At 40.8% G+C, this 26120-nt stretch overlaps 3 protein-coding genes across 10 annotated transcripts in view; 1 reads left to right on the plus strand and 2 right to left on the minus strand.

Annotated features, from left to right (window-relative positions):
- lamb1b (laminin, beta 1b) overlaps positions 1 to 2158 on the plus strand; it is a 29177-nt gene extending 27019 nt beyond the window's left edge. Inside the window, exons 30-33 of the mRNA XM_047389986.1 lie at positions 696 to 837; positions 949 to 1125; positions 1222 to 1381; positions 1852 to 2158. Of these exons, the coding sequence (XP_047245942.1) occupies positions 696 to 837; positions 949 to 1125; positions 1222 to 1381; positions 1852 to 1988 (616 nt within the window). The 3' untranslated portion in view covers positions 1989 to 2158. The remainder of the gene's footprint in view (positions 1 to 695; positions 838 to 948; positions 1126 to 1221; positions 1382 to 1851) is intronic.
- Positions 2159 to 3115: 957 nt separating this feature from the next.
- On the minus strand, positions 3116 to 11715 carry eri1 (exoribonuclease 1). Its single transcript, XM_047389995.1, has 7 exons — positions 11325 to 11715; positions 9852 to 10027; positions 9548 to 9764; positions 9385 to 9468; positions 9192 to 9301; positions 8985 to 9099; positions 3116 to 3680 (listed from the first exon to the last, which is right to left on the minus strand). Exons 1-7 carry the CDS (start codon positions 11397 to 11399, stop codon positions 3438 to 3440), a joined length of 1020 nt encoding a protein of 339 aa, XP_047245951.1. The 5' UTR covers positions 11400 to 11715; the 3' UTR covers positions 3116 to 3437.
- Positions 11716 to 12606: 891 nt separating this feature from the next.
- tmcc3 (transmembrane and coiled-coil domain family 3) overlaps positions 12607 to 26120 on the minus strand; it is a 66567-nt gene continuing 53053 nt past the window's right edge. For 4 of the 8 annotated variants that reach the window (XM_047389987.1, XM_047389990.1, XM_047389991.1 and 1 more), the window contains 5 exons: positions 22116 to 22286; positions 21843 to 21926; positions 20419 to 21200; positions 16372 to 16507; positions 12607 to 15564 (listed from right to left, as the gene is read on the minus strand). In XM_047389987.1, coding sequence (XP_047245943.1) covers positions 15259 to 15564; positions 16372 to 16507; positions 20419 to 21200; positions 21843 to 21926; positions 22116 to 22286 — 1479 coding nt within the window. In that variant the 3' untranslated portion in view covers positions 12607 to 15258. Of the gene's footprint in view, positions 15565 to 16371; positions 16508 to 20418; positions 21201 to 21842; positions 21927 to 22115; positions 22287 to 23374; positions 23479 to 26120 lie in introns of all 8 variants that reach the window. The other 4 variants (XM_047389994.1, XM_047389993.1, XM_047389988.1 and 1 more) reach the window with 3 other exon arrangements.

Below are 26120 nucleotides of genomic sequence, written 5' to 3' on the forward strand. Positions count from 1 at the left end.
TTTGTAGTCATCTTTACAAATAAATAGAAACATTTTCAAATGGTTTCCTAATGGTTTCATATTTATCTTTAAAAGAGTGTGACGAACCCACTTATACTATTTACAGGGACAACTATAAATGATACACAAACCTAATTATTAGAATTCTGGCAGTACAGACAAAGAAGACAAAAACAACCTAAAACACTAACTAGAGCTCACACAGTTGCAGTAATTTGTGAGAAATGCAGTTTTGGATGAAAAAAAACTAAATACTAAGAATAATATAGCAGCAGAAATGGCCAAAAAGTTTAAGCCAGTGATCCATAATGTCCAATTTATAGGACAGGTGTTTAATGCTTAATAGCAATTTACTTCCAACATAAAATAATTAAAATTATTTTTATTATATTAGTGAAATGTTATCATTCTCATACTTATATGAGTTAGAGTCCTATAGTATAAAGTGGCTTAAAAACCCAATTTATACACTATAAAAAGACAAAACCATTTTTTCTGTGTCTGAAATTAAATCAGACTAACCTTTTCTCTATTTTAGGTCAGTTAGGGTTACCAACATTCGTTCTATTTGCTAATGCCATATTTTTATTTTAGTGTGCTCAGATATGCCCCCTTGGCACATAAACTGAACTCAGAATGCTGGAGAAAAGAAAAGAAAAGATCACAGGAGCTAACCATGGTTTTCTTCCCGTTAGTGAGAAGGCATCACATATGAAGGAGGCCGCAGACACAGTGAAGACAGTCCTGGAAGAGACTGAGCGTACTCAGAGCATCACCGCGGACGCCATCCAGCTGGCTCGGAACAACACAAAAGAAACCGTAGAGTTGCTTAACTCTGTGAGTTTGACTGAGAAAAAGGAATAAAACCTCAAAATAACTCCATCAAATATCAATTAATCCAATATTAAGCCCTATTACTTTTCAAATGTGCGTGGATGCGTGTTTTAGGTCGAGTCAGAGACGGCACAATCAGAGCTGAAGCTCAGCAATGCCACCAGTCGTCTGTTGGAGCTGGAGCAGGAACTGGGCCTGCTGAGGCAGAACAACCTCGAGATGAACCAGAAGGTGGAAACGGCCGAGCGGGTCTCTGAGCGGGCCAAACAGATTGCAGAGGAGGCTCAGAAGGTCTCAAACATTTGCCAACCCACAATCCTTTACAGAAGCTTACTTTTACGATTTAGACTTTAATTTTGTCATCTCTGCTGGGCTTTGTTTGTTTAGGAGTTTGACGAGGACCTAAAAGATAAATTGGAGGTGGTGGAGGACCAAGTGGAGGATAAAGGAGAGTCAGTGCTGCAAGCGAGGAGGAAAGCAGACGATCTGCAGCGAGAAGCCAAGGAGCTGATCGCACAGAGCAGCAGCAAGCTGCAGAGACTCAAAGGTGAACATTTCCTGAATCCAAACCAATTTCCTGTTTTCCTAGGGGGACAACTTGGGTCAGATGGTTAGAAGTTGGACTCAACTGGGTGTTCCAACTAGACAGTGATCCCAAACACATACCATAACTGGTTCTGGAATAGATAAAGCAAGCTTAAAAGCCCGGACTGTGCCAGGAATCCAACTGATTTACATAAGTTCCACCAATTCAACCAAAAAGAGGTGTCAAAAATCCAACCAGATGCCAGTAGCTTGTTGATGGTGTATGGTTTCTCTGCAACTTGTAAAGGCACATTTCACCAGATGTTCATGATGGTAAAGAGATATAACTGAGCCTGTATGATTCTGGCCCTGTTTTGATTAGAAAAAATCCACAATAAATTCAAACTAGTTGTAGGCTATTATCATTCCACTTTAGAAAAAGAAAATTCTGAGTTTTTTCAAAAACGATTATTTTTTTTGTTTTGTTTTTAGAGCTGGAGAACTCCTACGAGACCAACCAGCAGCTCCTGAAGGAGAAAGCTGAGGCGCTGGCCGTGTTGGAGCAAACAGCCAAGCGCATCCTGGAGGAGATCAGCCACAAAGTGTCGCTATACAGCAGCTGTCAGTGATCAAATCACCACCAGCAGAGAAACCTTGAGCCATGTCTCCTGTGTTTTAACCACAGAAACCTTAAAGTTGCCAAAAACCATAAAAGTGTTGAAATAAGAACTCCCAAATGAAACCCCAACGGTGCTTTATATACAGAAACAATAAAGTTTGAATAAGGGAAATCATAAAAGCATTTCTACAGGTTTCTTTTGTGTGAGTGTTTATAACACATCTAACAGATGAGCTAAGAAAAAAGGTGACGATTAGTGAGCAGGAGGCTGTGTAGACAGTGACCTATCAAGCTGGCCAATCAGAAGACAAATCTGACCCCAAAGAACTATGCATTTTAATTGTTGGGGCTTCTCAACAAATATCACAAAGTTAATTTATTGCACTAATTCATTAAAAAAATTAAAACTTACATAGACTCATCAAACGCAGGCTAATATATATTTCTGTTAATTTTAAATGATTACAGATTACATCTGATGAAAACCCATAATTCAGCTTCTCGTATAACTGGAATAATACATATGGCTTACGGTGCCCGTTTCTTTATTTATAAAGCTGATAAATAAATTGACAAAGTGAGAAATCACGCTGGCCAATCAGATGAGAGATTTGTCTTTCGCGTTTAGACTCGCCAGGAAATTAGAGACCGACATTTGCCGCATGCTCATGTTACTTTGTACGGTGGCCGACAGGTAAAAACCTAAAACTGATTTGGTAGTGATGCTAATCCAACTGGCCAATCAGAGAAGAGAGCTCATACGCGGAGAAAGTTGCCCGCGCGATGTGAAGAACCCTAATCACAATCTGTCTTCTGATTGGCCAGTTTGACTGCACCCACATCTAATGATATTCAGCTTTTTATCTGTAATCAGAGGTTACCGTTGCAACTTCTTCTGATTTGAGAAAACATTTGATTGTGTAATTATGGCAAAAATAGCATTACTGAGTTTGCGTAATTTCATTATATGTAACTTTACACAAAAACAGATATAATCGCTTCTTTGTGTATTTATTACATTAAAACAGATGCCGAGACACAGTGAGATTAAAAAAAAAAATACATCTAAACACAAAATAACATCAATGCACGACCCTCAAAGCGACGATGCGTAAAGAAAAACAAAGTTTCAACAGCTCAAGAGGTTCGATTAATTTATTTTTGTGAAATTCTTATATTTATGGAACAACAGAGTCTGCAGGAAGTTTTCTTTAGCCTGGGAAAGAGGAAAAACTGGCGGTATGTTGTCAAATGGCACATAACAGTAGTAAGATGTGTGGTTCATGAACAATTGATATTTTAATTTTAATTTGCATCCTTAAGAAAAGCAAATAAAAAAGATAAACAGCTAACAGATGACCCCACTTCCAGCTTTAAGCTCAAATTAAAATGCTTTTCTCTTTCTGTAAGTGATGCGGGCAAAGACAGATTTTAAGGCTGTTGCGTTAGGCGTCTGGTTCTACTCTCTGTTGCCGGGGTTACGAGGTGGCGGAGCTCCTTCCACCGGCGCCGAGCTGGGAACCGAGAGCAGCTGGCCGCCGTGCATGCGTTCGTTGACGCGCAGCTGGCATCCATCCTGCAGCATGCGAATGGCTATCCTGGCGATGTTGCGCGAGTCGTCCAGGCCTGAGTGAGGACGGCCTTCGTATTTCATGCCGAGCTTCTCCAACATGGTGCTCAGCTTCGTCTGCGTGCGCGGGACCTGGAGGAAACGAGGTACGGGAGTTTTAAACAGGTGGTAATTATCAGAAATTAATCCTGCACTGCATTACACTGAGCGTGTTTAAACTACAGAAAAACATGAACTCTTTAAAATACCAGGACATATTTAGCAAAATCGGGTGCAATCTGCAAGAAAACTAAAGTATAATGATCCAAAACATATTGCAAAAGTAATATGTCTGACTGCAAAAATATTAGCCTTATTTAATTTCCACCTTAAACCAAAAACCTATAGAAAGTCTGCTGTGAGCTGAGGGGTTGTGAGTTATACAGCTAATACACCCAATTATGTGATAAATATTAATAAAAAACTATTAAATCCATTAATAATAAATCAGTTGTTTGAATAATTTAATTTAAAATCTAATTGAAATGAGTTTCTTTTAGATTTTTCCAATGAGGAAAAATCTCCTCAAACATGCTTTTAGGATTATAATCTTAGTGTCACTGATAAAAACAGAAGAGCTAATTGAACAGATTTAAGCGTTCAGCATTCAGACTGACATTTAAACAAACTTCTTTTGTTTGAAGCTGATTCTGGTGGTTCTGGTGACCCGAATTCGCAAGAAACACTAAACCTCAGCAGACACCTCGACTATCCTCAGATGTTTTTTTGCAGACACTACTGCCTCCTGCTGGTTAGAAGATATATTAGGTTTTTAAGTTCTTTATGATTTTAAAGTAAACAATATTAAAGTTTACCATATTTCTACAGTGGTCAGACTATATATATTTGGACCTGTAAATCACCAGAAAAAGGAAGCAAGGGAAGAGAGGAAGGATACAAGGAGGAAGGGAGGGACAACATAAGGAAAGAAGGAAAAGAGAAAAACACAAGAAGGGAAAGGAAGGGAAGTAGGTAGGACAAAAGGAAGACAAGGAAGGAAGGATAAAAAGAAGGGAGAAAAGGAGAGGCATAGGGAAGGAAGGATGGATGAAACAATACAAGGAAAGGAAGAAATACACAAGGAGGGGTGGCAGTAACGGCACAAGTAATAAAATAAGGAACAATGTGAGGTAAGGATAAAAAGAAAGAAGGAAACATTCAAGGAAGAATAAAGAACAAGAACGGAAACAGACTAATGAAAATAAAACCTGATTAGAGCAGACTCCGGCTGTTTACACAACAACGATTCAACAGAAGTTTTATTTCTGTTAACACATCTACGTGACAATGTTTTAATTACAATCTCTATTCACACGGCAACAGTAGAGACGTGAAAATGGTGTAATTGTTGTTCTTTGTAACTCAACAACATGCACAAACACTTCCTGCTTACAAAACGGGAGAAAATGAGAACGTTGGAGAACCGTCGTTAGATTCAAAAGTGTCAGCAGCATAAGTAAGTACAGGTCCTTCTCAAAATATTAGCATATTGTGATAAAGTTCATTATTTTCCATAATGTAATGATGAAAATTTAACATTCATATATTTTAGATTCATTGCACACTAACTGAAATATTTCAGGTCTTTTATTGTCTTAATACGGATTATTTTGGCATACAGCTCATGAAAACCCAAAATTCCTATCTCACAAAATTAGCATATTTCATCCGACCAATAAAAGAAAAGTGTTTTTAATACAAAAACTTCAATCTTCAAATAATCATGTACAGTTATGCACTCAATACTTGGTCGGGAATCCTTTGGCAGAAATGACTGCTTCAATGCGGCGTGGCATGGAGGCAATCAGCCTGTGGCACTGCTGAGGTCTTATGGAGGCCCAGGATGCTTCGATAGCGGCCTTTAGCTCATCCAGAGTGTTGGGTCTTGAGTCTCTCAACGTTCTCTTCACAATATCCCACAGATTCTCTATGGGGTTCAGGTCAGGAGAGTTGGCAGGCCAATTGAGCACATTGATACCATGGTCAGTAAACCATTTACCAGTGGTTTTGGCACTGTGAGCAGGTGCCAGGTCGTGCTGAAAAATGAAATCTTCATCTCCATAAAGCTTTTCAGCAGATGGAAGCATGAAGTGCTCCAAAATCTCCTGATAGCTAGCTGCATTGACCCTGCCCTTGATAAAACACAGTGGACCAACACCAGCAGCTGACACGGCACCCCAGACCATCACTGACTGTGGGTACTTGACACTGGACTTCAGGCAATTTGGCATTTCCTTCTCCCCAGTCTTCCTCCAGACTCTGGCACCTTGATTTCCGAATGACATGCAGAATTTGCTTTCATCCGAAAAAAGTACTTTGGACCACTGAGCAACAGTCCAGTGCTGCTTCTCTGTAGCCCAGGTCAGGCGCTTCTGCCGCTGTTTCTGGTTCAAAAGTGGCTTGACCTGGGGAATGCGGCACCTGTAGCCCATTTCCTGCACGGTGGCTCTGGATGTTTCTACTCCAGACTCAGTCCACTGCTTCCGCAGGTCCCCCAAGGTCTGGAATTGGCCCTTCTCCACAATCTTCCTCAGGGTCCGGTCACCTCTTCTCGTTGTGCAGCGTTTTCTGCCACACTTTTTCCTTCCCACAGACTTCCCACTGAGGTGCCTTGATACAGCACTCTGGGAACAGCCTATTCGTTCAGAAATTTCTTTCTGTGTCTTACCCTCTTGCTTGAGGGTGTCAATAGTGGCCTTCTGGACAGCAGTCAGGTCGGCAGTCTTACCCATGATTGGGGTTTTGAGTGATGAACCAGGCTGGGAGTTTTAAAGGCCTCAGGAATCTTTTGCAGGTGTTTAGAGTTAACTCGTTGATTCAGATGATTAGGTTCATAGCTCGTTTAGAGACCCTTTTAATGATATGCTAATTTTGTGAGATAGGAATTTTGGGTTTTCATGAGCTGTATGCCAAAATCATCCATATTAAGACAATAAAAGACCTGAAATATTTCAGTTAGTGTGCAATGAATCTAAAATATATGAATGTTAAATTTTCATCATGACATTATGGAAAATAATGAACTTTATCACAATATGCTAATATTTTGAGAAGGACCTGTACTCTGCCATTGTTAATGTTAGTATCATTGTCTTCTGTGGGTTTGAACTGGTCAAACTGGTGCGCATGAGCCAGGGCTTCCCTATAGGAAAGATTGAGTTTTTTCCCCGTCTATACGTCAATGGAGACCAGGATGTTTTCAAACCGTTTCATTCTGGAACCCGTTTTCAATTCGCATCATTTTCAGAGAAAACCCGTTCCGTTGTCGTGTAAACGAACCGTAAAACACGCAACAAAACATTTCCATTTTCACCAGAAAAAGTTTTCTAAACAGGGCCTCAGTCATAGTTACGCAAAGGTTTGTGTTTAACCAAAAAAAATACATTTTATGTTTCAATAAGTTGTTGGCAAAATGAAGACATTATGAAGAAGCTGGTTATATATCTAGTCTCCATATGAAGGAATGTATTAAAGGTGACCGTATATACTTCCTTTTAAACATTTGGGAAAGGTCTATGGGCTACACAGAACATGTTGATTACCTTTTTCGCACAAAAATCATTCTCAGATAATGAGATTTCACCTCCTCAAGTATGTCTTTTTTGAGCTCCTTTCAGAATGAGCCGTTTTAGGGCTCTGTCACCAAAACCTATAAGACACAATAATAAGTGCTTACAATTCTGTCATCTGCAGATATGCCAGGAACTGTAGGGACTGATTTTTTCCTTCAGTCTGTCTGCAAATCCTGAGGTGTACTGATTTAAGTTCTTAAAGCAGTCCGCGATTAAGTGATTTGCGCAAACTAGTACCGTCTTCGGCAACGTGACCGGAACATTGCCCATTAAAAAATAAAATGAAGCCACATATCTCCATTATCCGACATATGAGAGTCTTTGCAGCCAACAACAGAACAGCTGCCTTTGATGTTCTGCTCCACCCACCAGCCGGTGGAGTTGGTGGAGCTCTGCTTCAGTTACAAGTCAGGGCCGGGACTCAGGTAAAGTTGCTAGTTGCCAGTGGGTCTGTGACGTCACAATTACACGGCTTTTGAAACCACACGTTTTCTAGAAAAAATAAAACATTCATTTATAGCGCGGCGCTGATGGTGTAGGGGTTAAGCGAGCGACCATATGCAGAGACTGCAGTCCTCGAAGCGGCGGTCCCAGGTTCGAGTCCCGGACCCGGCGACATTTGCCGAATGTCTCCCTCTCTCTCCTGTCTGTCTACTGTCAATAAATAAATAAATAAATAAATAAAGGCCACTAGTGCCGAAAAAATATCTTAAAAAAAACATTCATTTATAACCAGAAAATAGCTGAAAGTTCTTTTTTTTTTTTTGCATTTGGACTGTAGAAGCATTAGAGACCTAAATGGAAGTATAAAAACGATCAAAAAGTGAATTTTGCATAATAGGTCCCCTTTAAAATAAAAGATGGAGATGCATTGATCAGGGTTAAGATCTCTATTTAAGAGCAAAGATATAAGAATATGAAAATATTTATTTATATACTTTTTGATATTATTAATTGTTATTTAACATTAGGAGCAGAGGCAGCATTATGCAGTGTATGTGTGGTTTTTATATTAACTCTAAAACAAACTAAATAATTACGAGGTTAACAAGATTTCCAAAAGGTTGCCATCGTTTCCAAACCCCACATATTCCATGACAAACAGGAAAGAAAAAGAAGAAACTGAGCCTTCCTGTTATGTAGTGAACGTCTTGCTCTCTCTTGCTGCCTGATTGGACAGCAGACATCTTAATGTAGAAAGTAGTTTTCTTTTGAAAGCCTTCATTCATCTGACTTCACTGCTAACAGATGACTGACAGTAAAAACTGCTAACTTTGAGTCTTCATTACTCAGTAACAGCATTCACACTGAAGAGTGTTGTTAGTGCAACCTGGGAGCTTAATGCCCTTAGATTACCTAGATAATGTTAAATGACTCAAATTTAAAGCACACGAACTCTTAAATAATAGATACATGTAATAAATCCATGTCTTCTGTGAGTTAGAGTCTCAATATTACATTTTCAGTGAACCTTGATATAGAAACAGATTGATTTTCCTTGGTAAACGCAGTAGCATGGCAGCAATTTATACATAAACTCCATATTTTAAGTGCAAATATGTAATACTTTATTTTGTGGTATGCAATAAATAAACGTCCACTGTAAAAAAATGAAACTACAAGTAAACTAAACTAGCTTATTTGGAGTAAAACTAATTATCAGAAAGCATATAAGATGACAGCATCGGCCCAAGATCACAGGTTTTGGTTTCTGATGGGCCGCTGTTAGGTCAGGCTAAACAAGCTGAAAATCAGCTGATTCTGATCTCCAGCCAATTTCCTAAAGCATCTCTAAGTGACAAATCTTTAATTTAGCTGAACAAACCTTATAGAAGTTGCAGTAAGCCTTCCTTATATTTATCCACTTCTTTGCAAACTGAGGATATCTGATCCGGCTAATCCGACACTGGATGTTGAGGAACTTGCTCATGTCCCAAGCCCTGCAGAAGGTAACAAATAAAAACATTAGAGCAACAGGAGAGACACACCGCAAAACCTGGAGCAGCAAATAAACCAAAAAAAACAAACCCACCCGTCGGTCAGGATGGCGTATTTGTATTTTGTCCCGAGCTCCCTCTCCTGAAGCCATTCCACGACTTTGTGAAGGACCTCTGGAAACGGATCTGCTTCATCCACTGTTTGCTACAGCCAAAAACACCAAGTGGTTTAACCGTTACTTTCAGACGTGGAGGTGATGTGAAAGAAGCAAGGTGAACTCTTCAGACCTGTGGGATTCCTGTCAGCTTCATGCAGAAGTCAGAAAGCTGTGGGTTCACTTCTGGTTTCACGTACGCCTGAAAAGTGTCCACCTGCACAGAAATCCTATATAATAGTAGAAAGTCCTCCACTAATTATGTAAAACAGATCTGAATAAGAAGCTAGACTTACGATTTGTAAGGTGTGTGTGTTGATGAGAACCATGGGGAACTCGATGATTTCATGCAGAAAGTCTGAGGGATTATCCTCCTCACATGTGGCCTCGAAGTCCACCACGCAGATGTAGTCGTAGTAGGTGTCCGTGGGTCCTCCCTCCGCTGCAGACTGCACCAGCTTCTGCTTCTTGTAGTAGTTCTTCAACCTCTTCTTCATCACATCCTTCACACCTCTTCATGCACAAACAAAGAAGGCAGATTTTAGTACCCGATGCTGAGATTTCTGCAGCTGAGGCTCAACAGAAACACCAAAGACCCACCTGGTGTCAAGCGTCAGCTCTGCCAGTTTGATCCGCAGCTCGTCCTTGGACATGCGGTTGATGTGGCCGTTGGCCAGAGAGATTTCTTTGTAAACCGGGTGACTGAAGTCTCTGTTGGGCTGAGACGTCTGAGGAGCAGTTTCTTCGTCAGGACGTATTCTGCTGCACGGTTTCGTCTGAAGAAGAAAGTATGACTCTCTGTTACAGTTTGCCATCAGGCCATGGGTTACACTTGACTTCTTGTAAATCAGAAGATGCTTCTTTTTTCACTAGCATGCTAAGCCATTTACAGGTGCAGTTCAAAGGGAAACCCAAAGCTCGATTTCTAACAACATGTAAATGTTGCATAAGACCTATAAATAAAATTTCAGAAACGTTAAGTATTACACAATCATAGCATAGACTACTGACTTGAGAGCTGTCATGGACGCTGACCATAAGGAGTGTAAGCCAAAAAGGTCATTGCCAAAGAAACTGGCTGTTCACAGAGTGCTGTTGCTAAACATATTATTGAAAGTTGAGTGGAAGGAAGAAGTGTGACAGAAAAAGGGGACAAACAGGGATAACCGCAGTCTCGACATGGTTGTGATGCAAACCCCTCTAAGAGTGCTGACTAGCTTTATGGAGATGCTCATTTCACCATGGTATCATTTGCGAACTGGCCTGACCAATGGGGTGCTGTCAGGATGAGAGACATCAGAGCCAACAATGTAGACGAACTGCAGGCTATATTAAAGCAGCCTGAGCTTCAATAACACCTCAGCAGAGCCACAGGCTGATCATTTCCATGGCAAGCTGCACTGATAAAGTAACTGATGGTAAATGAGTCCCGACCAAGTATTGAGGACATATACTGGGGCGAAGGTTTCAATTTTAAAAATTATTTTATTAGTCTTTTGTAATCTTCTACTTTTCTCAGACTACATTTTGTGTTTCCATTAGCTGTGAGCCATAATCATTAAGATGAACAAAATAAACAGCTGGAATGTTTCACTCAGCGAGTAAATATTATTTATAGAATATATGGGTTTTACTTTCTAAATAGAATCACTGAAATAAATTACATTTTTGATGATGTTCTAATTTTTGAGATACACTTAACATGGCTCCTACTTATTAGTCATCAAAAATCCTAACTATTCTATAATTCCCAGTTTGTTTGTTGGTGAATGGACAGGCATTTTTTAAATGCTTAGAGACATTTGTCGTGAATTGGCGTTTATATTAATTACTGAATTAATTTAAATTGAGGATTTTTAAAGCACACCCTCTATTAACAAAAACATCCTTACAATACACCTTCCGTAACAACTTCAATTAAGGTTTAAGTCTCCGAACCAAATACATTGACTGATATTGATTCAAGTGTAATCAGATCTATATGCAGTTAGAAGTGTGCGAATACTGACATGAATAAGATGTAAATAAAGCTATGTTTTTAATCTGAAACGAGCTGAATTATGCCCGACTCACCTTTTCATCTTCGGTTTCCCCTGACATTTTCACATTGACGTCTTTCCCTTGAATATTCTCCTTGTGTTCATCCATTTAAGGGCAAAGTTCACAAAAAGGCAGTTACTGTTAAAACAACCAAATCCCATGCACAAAATAAAAACTCGATTTACACACAAAAATATCTGCACAAGCTAGTATGAACTAATACCAACGCTTCCTTAAATCTAAAAGCAGCTCAAATATGTCACTGTATAGCAGCTGGGCGTCATCTATTTACAGAAAATAAGAGTAATGTAACATCCTGAGAAAAAACATGTCTCCTAAAGCGCCGCTGCAGCGTTAAACTTTGTTTTCTTTTGCTAGAAAGATACGACCGTTTCCGCTTTGCGCCAAAAACGTAATTGCTGCTCCCTACCGCCCTCTAGCGAGTAGGAAGACCACTTATATATGGAAATACTAAAACGTAAAAATGCTGAACATTTTTTGTAAAAATACAAAAAATTATATTTAAAAAATCTTATTACAAGAAATTATGCAATTTATTTAGGTTTTTACTGTAACTGATGAAAAACTATGCCTAAGCCATATTTAATTGTATGTCGTTCGGCACTTGCTTAGCAACAAGAAGGTCCTGGGTTTTTATCCCAGCTTGGCGTCTTTCTGCATGTTCTCCTCCTGCATGCGTGGTTTATCTCCAGATACTCCGGCTTCCACCCCTTGTTCAATGCTTATTTGACTTTTTTTTGTTAAGGTCCCTAAAATTACCGTTATGGTTTGGTGCTATATACATTCAACAAAGTATCTAATAAGAGTGGATTAAGATCCACTATAAAATCATGAAGAAAAACGTTTGAATATTGAATTATTTTAATTACATATAATAAAACACTCATGGACAGCTCTTTTAATTCAAATTATTTTGGAAGCAATGCTCATAAATTGCCGCTAGATGTCACTACTATCCCAGTTTCATTTATTATTCATAACTAGAAACTAATAGATTTGTTAGATTATTAGTTAACTAGTTTGTGTCAAACTGTGTTTGTGAAAGACAACTGAAACTCTTGAAACAGACAGGTTTAATAATAATCACTTGTTAAGGCTGGAGTCCTCAATCTTCCACATTCAAATTTCCACAGTTCTCTGTCCTTAATATGTCTCGGATTATTAAAAGAATAAAAACAAATTCTTTTTTATGAATTTACTGCAGATTACTACAGCAGTCAGAACAAAAGGACAGATGGAGGGACACGTGGATTAACTTGAGACAAAGTGAAGGATGGACAGACAAATATGGAGATGGATGAATAGATGGACAAATTTATGGATGGATGAATACAACTTTTATACAACAGGATTAGGAATAATATCCTGAAAAACAAATATTTACCATACTTCCAGATCTTTTCCAAAGTTTGTCTTTACCATAGAACCGTGCTGCAGAGCTGCTGTAGTTCTAGTAATTCTCACTGTCTTTTTCCATGACGCCAACAGAGCAGTTTGATCTTCCCAGAACCATCCCTGTCCCGCTGGGAGATCTCTATAATTCATGAGATGGTGAGGAATAAAATAAAACAACATAATGGAAAAACAGAGATTTATTTCCTTCTGTGAAAAAAATAATCTTATGAAACCTATACCTATGACCTAAGTGTGTTTCTTACATGAGTACTGTTTGAGCAAATTTAAAAAAACATTCAGACAGAATGTAAAGAAATCTCCATGTTTGTCTTTTTTTTTTTTAAGGGACATAAAACATAAAAGAGTGAGAGAAGAGAATAAAGAAGCTGCATTGGAAAGGCATCAGTCCCATTAACCTTCTTCGTCAACACCAACGATTGGGATAATCTGAGCTACATTTTTCAGTTCCCTCCATTCAGTTTCTGATGCTGCTTTCAGGTCCCGTGGGGGAAAAGACAGAGCCCTACCAATGATTTTACTACCACTTGTGGCAATTTTCAAGATCCAAATGCTGCTAGTACCAAAATAATAACCTTAGATGTCCAGATTATTACAGTTCACAAGGTTTATAACTGAAAAAGTTTGGGGTCTAATTTCATTTCAGAGGAGTCACTGAAGATGAAAAGATTAAGAGAACTGTGTCTTTACAGCCAGAGCACTTCTTTTCCTACTGGACTTGAATGCAGCACAGCATCAAAGGCTTCACGTAAAAGCTCATTTGTTCAGGTTACTCCATAAAAAGGCATTTTGATGAGTTAACGATGCTCACATTTAGAGTTTTTAGCCGTTGCCTCAGTTCTCCTTTTCTTAACTAGGTTTTCTCACAGTACACGTGTGCACGATTTAGCCTGTTTCTCCTCGTTTCTGGTTCTGGTCAGATGTTTACACTCACCAGTGCCATGAATGCCATCAGTTTGGGCCTTTGTAGGTAAGAGATAATCTGGATATTTCCCCTCTCCTCTTGGAAGAATGGACAGGTTGTTTAAACCAACTGGTTTTCAGGCTCAGATGTAACTTTTCAGACCAGTCCATGTGAGAAACTTAACCATATTTGATCCAATCCAGAACCAGTTCTGATGTGTGCTCGGGACCATTTGTTGGAACACCTAATTGTGTAAAAGTTTCAACCATCTGAACTGTTAATTTGATGTGAAGTAAAGTTTAAAAATCTGGAGGTTCTGCTCTTCCTTCCTCATTCCATACGTCTTATGCAATACAGCAAACTAACCCCATAGCATGATGCTGCCTCCACCATACTTGACAATTAGTAGTGCTTTTAGGTTTAAAAACGTCACTCAATAATTGCCTCTTGACCCGTTTGTTGTATTACCATTCAGTGCTAGAAAGAAATGCTTCATGTATCCATGATGAGTGTAAACCTCTGACCAGAATTGTAGCTTTAAGGAGCCAGCGTCACCTTAAAAACCAAATCATTCATTTACACACATTAAACAACACAAAAAACATTAAGTTAACAAAACAGAAGCCAGTTCAGAAGCTATTTTGGGAATAAACAGTTTGTTTTCCTGGGATTTTCTTCTTCGCTGGTTCAAAGTGAAACTAAAGGCCAGCAGATGAGAGCTTAGTTGCAGACTGGAATCAGTAGGAAACAGGCAGGCTCAGTCTGAAAGTGAACAAAAACAAAAAAGAACTGCTGATCACCACCTCGTGTGCTCATAAATGTGCATATAAAACCCTTAAAGTATGATTTTATGGACCAGATAGTTCCTTGTGCCAAACTACTACAGTTTCAAAACATATTCCAGTTATATAAAGTGACATGTTTTAGCATTTTTGCACAATAGAATGAAGATATTTTATAAGTCATGCTTTAGTGTCTTTGTGGAAGGTGTGATCTGGGGTCATCACTGTGAACACACCCTTCCCTCATGGATCTACGAAAGAAATGCTGAATCTGCAAACGGTGGTTTATCAGTAAACCTGAAGGCTGCTTGAAACCAGGCGAGCTGTTTCCCTCCTTCCAGCTGCAACGCTGAGCGTCTCCTGATTTCAGGTTCATTTATTTCACACACAAACAAGAAACCCCGCAAAGACGCGCACACAAGACGAAGGATTACACAACCTAACACGGTGTCCCAGACATAAACAAGGGAAAAACGTGGCTGCACCAAATGTTAAAAATGATGCGGAAATCCCGCTTCAGGTGGATGTTTTTTACAGCTGACTGGTGCATGGGGAGGCATTCTGAGGGCTTCAAAGCTATACGTCGTGGTGTGATGATCAGCGTTGCTGCAACATATGCCTCCACTTACTGATACGAGCCCGACTCATTCACAATCCGTTGATCAGATCCCAGAATCTCCTGCAGAGGAGCAAGAGGCTGACATCTAGCAAATCCAAGATGATTTCCTCTTCCACTGATCCGTTTGGGTTTTGTGCATTCTAGACAAGGCTCATTATTTGGGGGTCTCTGCGGTGGCCTGGATTAACGCGGTGTAAGGCTACATGTAAACTCCCTCGTTGTTCTGGGTCAGTGCGGGAGGATTAATCGGTCCAATGTGAACTCGACCTGTTCCCAGTTCTTCCAAAGCAGCACCAAAAGGAACACGCCCAAGCAGGTGAACGCCATGTGGAGGCGGCTCCGCAGCAGCGGCGCAGTGAACTTCGCCGCAGTGGAGACGCACACCAGGAGGACTGTGGCGATGGCCAGCATGATGTTGATGAGTCTGCCCAGCAGGACCTTGGCGTCAGTGTTTTCCACCTGAACCGTCTGCTGCTGCTGTTGCTGCTGCAGCTCCAGCTTGGAGACACGGGTCTGACACGACTCCAGGTTCTCCTGCATGTACATAGTCAGGTGAAAGACCAGGTTAGACATTTCTCTGAAACAGCTGGACTGCCATAGACCTAGACCTCAGGACAATACAGAACATTTATTTATGTGACAAAAAGAAGCAAAGAGAATTGGCAAACAGTGAAAATAATGCAGTCAGGTTGAATAAAGGCATGCTTGCATTATGCTACCCTGAACCTGCAGTCTCCTCTGGTCTATGCTTCAAACTGTAACATCACTAGGAGGTGAACTAGAGCAACTATTATTGAACTACATCCTGGTCATCTGTTAACTTCCAGTTTTATAGCAGGAATACTTGTTATCGTTTACAATCAAGCAGTTTGAGTTACCCACAACCACTCAGACTTTATGGAAACCTTTACTGTAAGTGTTATACATAGTCAAAGAAACAAAGCCTCTGATTTTCAGCAATAAAACTATAACCAGCGATTCTTCCACAGTGGCTTCAACTCTGCAGCTTATAAAGCCACACCAAAGTACACTTGAAAGAGTAACAGAGAGGTTTTGATGAATTTCACAGACACAGACCTCCTGCTTCACTGCATTTGTGGCACAGAGTTCAACAGGAGCACCAATCTGGACTGCAACCCAGTGATCAAAAGGCTTGACGTCATTCTTTTACTGCAGGAACAGGATTAACTATTTACTATGTTTTATTACTTTAGAAATTAAAAAGGTCTTATTGCTAAACAGAGCATTCACTTTCCAAGACATGAACCATTTTTGACTGGACTGATTCTTGCTGCACAAACCTTTGTTCTGTTTGGAATATAAAACGAGTTTAAATGTTACCTGTATGTCCCTGGCCCTCTCGTAGGCCTGGTAGGCCACCTTCTCCTCGATGCTGGCAAGCTCCTGCTTCAGATTACTGGTCTCGTGCTGGTGGAGCTCCGTCAGGTCATTTAACTGATCCTCCAAGCGCTCATACCTGGCAGACGGACACCCATGCAGAGTCGATGGAGGCAAAGAGCCGAGGAGAGAGCCAGAAACAATGCATAACTGAGCAGTGTGTGGGCAGAAAACATGCAGCAGTTTATCTGCTGCGGTAACGATGCTACACTCAATGTTTGGCCTTAGTCGACTTGGCAACAGTCCGCTGGTTTTTGTGTTTATTTTTTATTTAGCACAGCTTTTTATTAGGACCATTAAACTGTCAACATGTTGTCAGATGGGTTCTTAACTCTTCATTTATACGGAGATCAGGGGTTCCCAATTTATTCTGAGACAAACATCTTAAAAGGTCAAATGTTATCCAGTTTTACCAAGAAATGTTACTCCTCTATGAAGAGCTAAAGAACATAATTTTGGTTTGAGAGATAAACTGGTGATGGCAGATATGGAGCTATGTGTTGGATGGAGGTAAAAGTTCATTTTATTTCTGGAACAGATTAACTTTGGCCATTTTCCCCCAGTGGACGATTGATACATAATGATTATACAACAAACAACTTCAATAAATGCTGAAAAACAAGAACCGGTTGAACAAACTTGAATTTACTTTGTATTTTCCCTCATCCACAGTGGGTCAAATTTATACAGGTCCTTCTCAAAATATTAGCATATTGTGATAAAGTTCATTATTGTCCATAATGTCATGATGAAAATTTAACATTCATATATTTTAGATTCATTGCACACTAACTGAAATATTTCAGGTCTTTTATTGTCTTAATACGGATGATTTTGGCATACAGCTCATGAAAACCCAAAATTCCTATCTCACAAAATTAGCATATTTCATCCGACCAATAAAAGAAAAGTGTTTTAATACAAACAACGTCAACCTTCAAATAATCATGTACAGTTATGCACTCAATACTTGGTCGGGAATCCTTTTGCAGAAATGACTGCTTCAATGCGGCGTGGCATGGAGGCAATCAGCCTGTGGCACTGAGGTCTTATGGAGGCACAGGATGCTTCGATAGCGGCCTTTAGCTCATCCAGAGTGTTGGGTCTTGAGTCTCTCAACGTTCTCTTCACAATATCCCACAGATTCTCTATGGGGTTCAGGTCAGGAGAGTTGGCAGGCCAATTGAGCACAGTGATACCATGGTCAGTAAACCATTTACCAGTGGTTTTGGCACTGTGAGCAGGTGCCAGGCCGTGCTGAAAAATGAAATCTTCATCTCCATAAAGCTTTTCAGCAGATGGAAGCATGAAGTGCTCCAAAATCTCCTGATAGCTAGCTGCATTGACCCTGCCCTTGATAAAACACAGTGGACCAACACCAGCAGCTGACACGGCACCCCAGACCATCACTGACTGTGGGTACTTGACACTGGACTTCTGGCATTTCCTTCTGCCCAGTCTTCCTCCAGACTCTGGCACCTTGATTTCCGAATGACATGCAGAATTTGCTTTCATCCGAAAAAAGTACTTTGGACCACTGAGCAACAGTCCAGTGCTGCTTCTCTGTAGCCCAGGTCAGGCGCTTCTGCCGCTGTTTCTGGTTCAAAAGTGGCTTGACCTGGGGAATACGGCACCTGTAGCCCATTTCCTGCACACGCCTGTGCACGGTGGCTCTGGATGTTTCTACTCCAGACTCAGTCCACTGCTTCCGCAGGTCCCCCAAGGTCTGGAATCGGCCCTTCTCCACAATCTTCCTCGGGGTCCGGTCACCTCTTCTCGTTGTGCAGCGTTTTCTGCCACACTTTTTCCTTCCCACAGACTTCCCACTGAGGTGCCTTGATACAGCACTCTGGGAACAGCCTATTCGTTCAGAAATGTCTTTCTGTGTCTTACCCTCTTGCTTGAGGGTGTCAATAGTGGCCTTCTGGACAGCAGTCAGGTCGGCAGTCTTACCCATGATTGGGGTTTTGAGTGATGAACCAGGCTGGGAGTTTTAAAGGCCTCAGGAATCTTTTGCAGGTGTTTAGAGTTAACTCGTTGATTCAGATGATTAGGTTCATAGCTCGTTTAGAGACCCTTTTAATGATATGCTAATTTTGTGAGATAGAAATTTTGGGTTTTCATGAGCTGTATGCCTAAATCATCCGTATTAAGATAATAAAACACCTGAAATATTTCAGTTAGTGTGCAATGAATCTAAAATATATGAATGTTAAATTTTCATCATGACATTATGGAAAATAATGAACTTTATCACAATATGCTAATATTTTGAGAAGGACCTGTACATACAGGCTCCAATCTAAGTTGTAGAAGCCAAACACCCCCATCAACAAGCTTCTGGCTGGCTGGATATTTGACCACTCTCCATGATAGTGTCCATGAAAGCACCCAGCTTCCAAACATTGTCCACATATTTTTGAAGTCTTAATCACAGCCTGCTTTAATCCAGTCATAAATCAATTCTGCAGTGTGTTTTGGGACCACTGCTAGAACACCGCAAGTTGAGTCCAAATATCACTCGTCACCTGCTGATTTGAGGCAAAGCATAATAACTTGGAGGTGCTTTTCCTGCTTCATTATTCCACCAATGCCACAGAACCACTGGCAACAAAATAGGCCCACAGGATAATACCGCCAACACCCTCCAGTGGGAGAAAGTCTAACCTTCCTTCCTCAAACATTCTTGTATCTGTTGCATGTCAAAAACGGTGTCTTATGCTGCGTTCCATTTGAATTTCTGACCTCAGAGTTGGAAATTTCAACTGGAACGCCAGTGAAAGTCAGAATTACAATTTGGAAAGTCGGGGCAACAAGACCATACCCGACATCCGCATTAAAGACGGTTGATACTTGCATGTACAGTACCGAATGTTCTTCAACTGTTTTTAGCAGGTCTTTATTATTTATGCAACATTTAGTCAGTCGTTCACGTGCTACTTGTTAGTGTTTATAAAACGAGATGTTTTAATGCCATTTATATGCATGAAACACTGCGTAGAACAGTGTTATAGTCATTGTTATTAACTGCTGTTACAGTTGCTGGCAATACGAACGAAAACGAGCAGGAAACCTAAACGCTACAACTCTTGAGATTACGTAAACTTCGACATCCCAGTTCCAACTTCCAAAATGAATGGAACACAACATTTGTCTCTTTTAACTATAAAACTTCTATCCACAAGGCATTTGGCCATCAGAGGCTCGTGCCCTGAATTGTTTTCTTAAGGTCCTTATCAATATATTTTCATCTGAGATGGACAGTTTGGGTGAGATGCTGTTTAATCAGTCCACGCTGGAAAAGAACTGCTCAAATGGAACGACAAGTGTAGGTAAACCTCAGACCGGAAGTGTTCACAGTGCTTTGACTTTGTGTACTGTAGACAGACATGTTTTTATAAAGCAGAGCTACTAACACATGCATTTATTGTGTTGCTGCCAACCAGATCGAGTGCAAAGCTCTCAACACTGATGTGTTATATTGAGATCCTATCACTCAGGCTGCTTCTACTGGGAAAGATCTTTCCAAGTATCCAGAGCTGCCAAACTGCCACCATATTCAGGTTGATCAGGTTGTTTTAAAGACATGTTGGCTTATTTGTATGAATTTATAGCGGGTTCTTGGATGTCTGATCATGTCTGACGTGTTGAGCCACTTATTGGCGGCTGCTGGGTCACCAAACTTGTAAGAGCTTGAAGGAAAGAAGATTCAGTGTTTGTCGTCCTCAGCAGAGTTGCTTTGACTTCCTGTTTAGCGATCTGGATTTAAACATTAGAAATTATTTTAGGGATAGATGATGTAAATCTGTCGACGTTTAGACGTTATTAGCTTAAAGAGCTATTGCTTGCTAATATAATGCATCCTAATACCATGTGTGACCCCATGAGCTTTGAGCTGTCAGTTTGTGAAATGTAACTGGTTCTTTATAATTGCGGGTTACAAACAGACTCTTATATCAGAACCTCAGTGGTTCTCCCTGCTGTGCTCACCTGTATCTCTCCTCCTGCATCACCTGAGTAAAGTAGGTGTAGTCTCTTTTGAACTGTGTGTTCATAGTCTCCATTTCCTCAGCCAGCTGAGTCTGAGCATCCCTGACCTCCCGCACCATGTCCAGCACCTCCACTAAGCGTCCATTGAATTCCGACCTCCCTGGACCCCCTGACCCAGTCACCGAGCCTCCCGCCAGGTTCCCGTTTGAGTCGGCTGATCCCGATGTACCCGTGGAACACTCATCATCGCTGTGGTACTTTGTGGGTTTAGCGATGGTGGTGGCACTGCCGCTCAGACCCCTTGATGCACCCTCTACATGCAACCCCGACCCGGTCTCCATTGAGCTCTTCAGGTGGGCAATGTTGTCGGCGCTGCCGAACTTGTTCCTAATGAGGTTGGCAATATCCCGCGGCTTGTTGAAGAAGAATGGCGGCGAAAGTGACACGCCGGGCCCGATGGTTTTAACTTTGTCCACTGCTGGGTGTCGTCCGGAGGAGCTGATGTCCCGCAGGCTGCCCTCCTTGCTGTGGGTCCCAGACTCTTTGCTGTTGCCATCTTTGTGGCTGTGCTTGCCATTGGTCTCGCTGTCCTTCATGCGTCTGTGGTACTGCTCCAGCTTCTTCTGCAGCCGGGTGATGGAGTGTGCAGACTTCTGGTTCTTCTTCTCAAACACCTGACGGATCCGGGATACCTGCTGTTTGTCGGCATTGTTCACCAGCTTCAAGTACTCCGCCACGTTCTGATCCCGGGCTTCCTGCTCCACCTTAATCTGCTCCGTCACCTAAAGTTAAACCAGGAGGACGGAAGCTTTTTTTAAGGAAAACAGTGGAGATACATCAGTGCTAATAAAATAAGCTTGTCAAAAATAATATTCAACATCGTAAATTTCTTCTGTTTCTCATCAAACCCCGTAGAAAGAAATAATCTTAACCACTGCACAACACCAGCAGGTGGTGTTGGTTTAACATACAAACTTAAAGGTGAACATTGTCTCAAACATTTAGCTTTTCAGACACGAAAATGCATTTATAAACCCAAAAAAGCAGAAAGTCTTTTCCCCTGGCATTTTCCTGTCTTACAGATTTTGAGGAGTGGCTGAAAGAAATGTCCCTCCGAGCTACGCCATTTTTAAACCCCAAAGTCACAGAAAAGTTTACATTTTGTAGGAATTTTCAGGTATTTCATTTAGTTGGGAAACTGGTGATAGTAATAATACATTTAATAATTAAATTTGAGGGCGCTTTTCTAAGGACACCTTACAGAGAAGAACTAATAAATGAATAAATAAACAATAAAATAACTAATTAAAATAGCAAGTCACTGAACAACATTTGACAACAGTTGTGGTAAGCACTGCCAAATGTGAGACCTTGTATAGACAAATGTTTTATATTCCAATTTATGTAAAATGGACTGAATTCACCACAGCTGGACTCCAGTGAAGTTGTAAAAGATCTGAAGGACGATCAGTGCAAACAGGAAGCATCTGAGCATCAGGGTCAAGGCTCTGAAAGCATATATGATTTTATTTTTTACAAACAGACTTTTCTTTTTTACTTTGTGGCGTACTGGTTGTTGAATCTAAAGGGGGGAAATTATTACAATCCATTTTGGAACGAGGCTGTAACATAAAGACTGAAAAGTGAATGTTAATTCTTTACACAGAAGGCCAGAGACTGAATGTGAGTAACCGCACCTTGAGGATCTTCTGCTGCAGTCTGTCGATGCCGAGCGCTCCCTTTGTAAAATCCACACCAATGCCATCAACTCCAACACTGTCCACCACATCCAGGTTGGACTCTGAGCCGCCGCGACGAATGGGCACTGGGATGCTGAGGATGTTGGCATCGCAGCCGCTGCGCTCTGCCTGTGGACACAGTGATGGCTCATGACAAGCAGTTCTTTCAGATCAGTCAGAAGCTGCTGTTTCTCATAGATGACCATATTTTAGAGTTAAAAAGATGGAAAAAAAAATCTGATTTTAAACAGCAACTTGTGAAATAATCCACCAAGAAAACATATGGGCTCATATTTTGAACATTAACCAATTGCTGTCCACCATTGCATTGTAGCTCTGGCTGTATGTTTAAGGTCATTACCCGCCTTCCAGCAGGACAACGATGGAATGGTTTAAATCATAGCATATACTTATGTTAGAAGGGCTTAGTCAAAGTCTAGACTCAAATCTAACTGGGAATCTGTGGCAAGACTTAAAAAATGTATGTTCACAGATGCTTCCCATTTAATCCGAGGTGTTTGAGCTATTTTGAAATGACAAAATGGCCAAAACAAATCTGTATTTATATCTGGAAATGTTTTGACTGTTTATGCAAGAAATACTTTGAAACTTTATGCATCATTTTACAACCACTTGACAGTTAGGCAGTACTTTGGGTTGGTCTAAAATTCCAATACGATGCAATAAAGTCAAAATAAGCAGTGTGTATTTCTGTATTTCAGCATGGAGCAATGAGCAATACAATTTAATCTATTCAAAGTTCAGTAATTAATGCACTGGCAACAAAACGAAAATCAAGGCATGCGTGCAGATTCTAGGGACAAACAAGGACTCTGCAGATGAAAGAGGTTCTAGTTTGGCTTTTAAGAAAAGCTATGGAGTGCCAACCTGCTGGATCAAATGACAGGAGTGTTTTATTTCGCCTTGAACAATAGTTTTTTTTATCCATGCTCTGCCTCTTAATGAGTACACCTACAATTGTGGCAGGAGTAGAAGGTCTCCAGAATGCAGAGCTGACATAAATACCAAATATGAGGATTCTTCTGTTTAGAGGGCAGATAAACAGCAAAAAAGGCAGTAAATCTATTTTACGACTGCACAATAGACACTTTGTGGAGCAGTGAGGAGCCCGGAGCTCCAAACAAATAGCCTCCGGTGACTCTTGTTTTATCCACTGCCAAAGGCAGAGGATTACATAAGGAAACCTACAATATTACCAATTCTGGTTGCCAGGGAAGCAAAGGAAAGCACACGCAGACCCCAGCAAGCTGCCGACATCCCCGAAGGCGGGTTTTTTCTGCCTTTTATTCTCTCCGTCCCCCTGAAACAGAGAGGCGAGCTGAATACGTGACACTTCAATTGTGTCCCGAGGTTTAAAGCAAGAGAGTCCGTGGTGGAGCCTGCAGAGTCAGCATCAAAACACCATCACAGCATCTTTTTATCAAAACACAGACAGATGTAGGTTCACTGCTCTGGAACTGGATACTCCTGTTGTTACTCCAAACACTGAGACCATCCCACATTATCAGTTAAACACAGGACACGAAAAACAGACCTGTTTACACGACGATCTGCAACTTTCTTCATAATTATGCAATCTAAATACCTTTTGAAAAGTAATGATAATTTTAAAAAAAGGCTTCTGTCTAAAGTATAACAAGCCTGCTAAACATTTTCTATGCGAGAAAGAAAGCTTGGAATTACATAAGAGACAACAGTTGTAGGTTTACAACCCCCATTGGGGAGTCCAATCTTGACAATTACCCAACTAAACACTAGTGCTGGAGGTGTTCGGAAAAACAAAACAAAAAACGTAAACTTTATTTACTACAGTTCAACAGTCTGCATTCAAATATTTCAAGGACACAGCCTTGGAATAAAAATAGAGACATATATTATGCCTTAGAATTGTTTTTCAAATCATTACATTTGATAGCAAAAAAGCCTCTCTTATAACCAGGAAGATAATCCCGTATTTAGATGACAATGATCTGGACCTGCAGTGTTTGATGAGCTAGTGCTGTACATCAGACAAACTGTTTTTTCATTAAAACTCCTTTTTAAATGGGAATATGTCGTCGACACAGAAAGGATGGAGTAAGAACTTTTCCTCCAAAAAGATCATCTATGCCGGAAATGTGGGCAAGCTTAATTTTGAACAGGGAGTAAACAGCCAGACCACAAAGGTGGCTACAGCTATTTGTGAGGAACAAGTTTATCTGTCTGTGTACAACTACATTATTGTGGTACTAGTATGATTAAAACACAGACTAATTATGCGGAGAAAAGTGAAACTTGCACAATTACTACATAGCTTTCTAATCTAAAGTAGGCTATTCTGGTGACACAGTTGTTAGACAACACATTAGAGAAACAATGTTGGCCAGAAATGCAGCCAAAACTACATCGGCAACTTGAATTCTGCCAGAATTTTGTATTTTTATTTGTATCGTTTTGTCATTCTCCACTGTGGTAAATTACAGTCAAGGTAGCTTCATGACAAACCTCTTTTAAATTACTCCATACAGTGCCAGTTTGTTAGGTCTCCAAGCTACTGAGTCTCAGGCATTTCTTCTGGCCACCCCCCTGCTCTCTGGATAAATCATAAATAAATCTTTACTATATGAGCACAAATTCAAGCTGGAGACTTTGCTATAAATGCCTTTGTCTTGGGTGGCCGTTGTGTTATTCATCGATGCACAACTTTGGTGTTCCAAACATCATCACTCTGCTATTTACAGGTCCTTCTCAAAATATTAGCATATTGTGATAAAGTTCATTATTTTCCATAATGTCATGATGAAAATTTAACATTCATATATTTTAGATTCATTGCACACTAACTGAAATATTTCAGGTCTTTTATTGTCTTAATACAGATGATTGTGACATACAGCTCATGAAAACCCAAAATTCCTATCTCACAAAATTAGCATATTTCATCCGACCAATAAAAGAAAAGTGTTTTTAATACAAAAAACGTCAACCTTCAAATAATCATGTACAGTTATGCACTCAATACTTGGTCAGGAATCCTTTGGCAGAAATGACTGCTTCAATGCGGCGTGGCATGGAGGCAATCAGCCTGTGGCACTGCTGAGGTCTTATGGAGGCCCAGGATGCTTCGATAGCGGCCTTTAGCTCATCCAGAGTGTTGGGTCTTGAGTCTCTCAACGTTATCTTCACAATATCCCACAGATTCTCTATGGGGTTCAGGTCAGGAGAGTTGGCAGGCCAATTGAGCACAGTGATACCATGGTCAGTAAACCATTTACCAGTGGTTTTGGCACTGTGAGCAGGTGTCAGGTCGTGCTGAAAAATGAAATCTTCATCTCCATAAAGCTTTTCAGCAGATGGAAGCATGAAGTGCTCCAAAATCTCCTGATAGCTAGCTGCATTGACCCTGCCCTTGATAAAACACAGTGGACCAACACAAGCAGCTGACACGGCACCCCAGACCATCACTGACTGTGGGTACTTGACACTGGACTTCTGGCATTTTGGCATTTCCTTCTCCCCAGTCTTCCTCCAGACTCTGGCACCTTGATTTCTGAATGACATGCAGAATTTGCTTTCATCCGAAAAAAGTACTTTGGACCACTGAGCAACAGTCCAGTGCTGCTTCTCTGTAGCCCAGGTCTGGGGAATGCGGCACCTGTAGCCCATTTCCTGCACACGCCTGTGCACGGTGGCTCTGGATGTTTCTACTCCACACTCAGTCCACTGCTTCCGCAGGTCCCCCAAGGTCTGGAATCGGCCCTTCTCTACAATCTTCCTCAGGGTCCGGTCACCTCTTCTCATTGTGCAGCGTTTTCTGCCACACCTTTTCCTTCCCACAGACTTCCCACTGAGGTGCCTTGATACAGCACTCTGGGAACAGCCTATTCGTTCAGAAATTTCTTTCTGTGTCTTACCCTCTTGCTTGAGGGTGTCAATAGTGGCCTTCTGGACAGCAGTCAGGTC

The sequence above is a fragment of the Girardinichthys multiradiatus genome, chromosome 17, assembly GCF_021462225.1.
Source record: "Girardinichthys multiradiatus isolate DD_20200921_A chromosome 17, DD_fGirMul_XY1, whole genome shotgun sequence".
In the NCBI taxonomy this organism is placed as follows: domain Eukaryota; kingdom Metazoa; phylum Chordata; class Actinopteri; order Cyprinodontiformes; family Goodeidae; genus Girardinichthys; species Girardinichthys multiradiatus.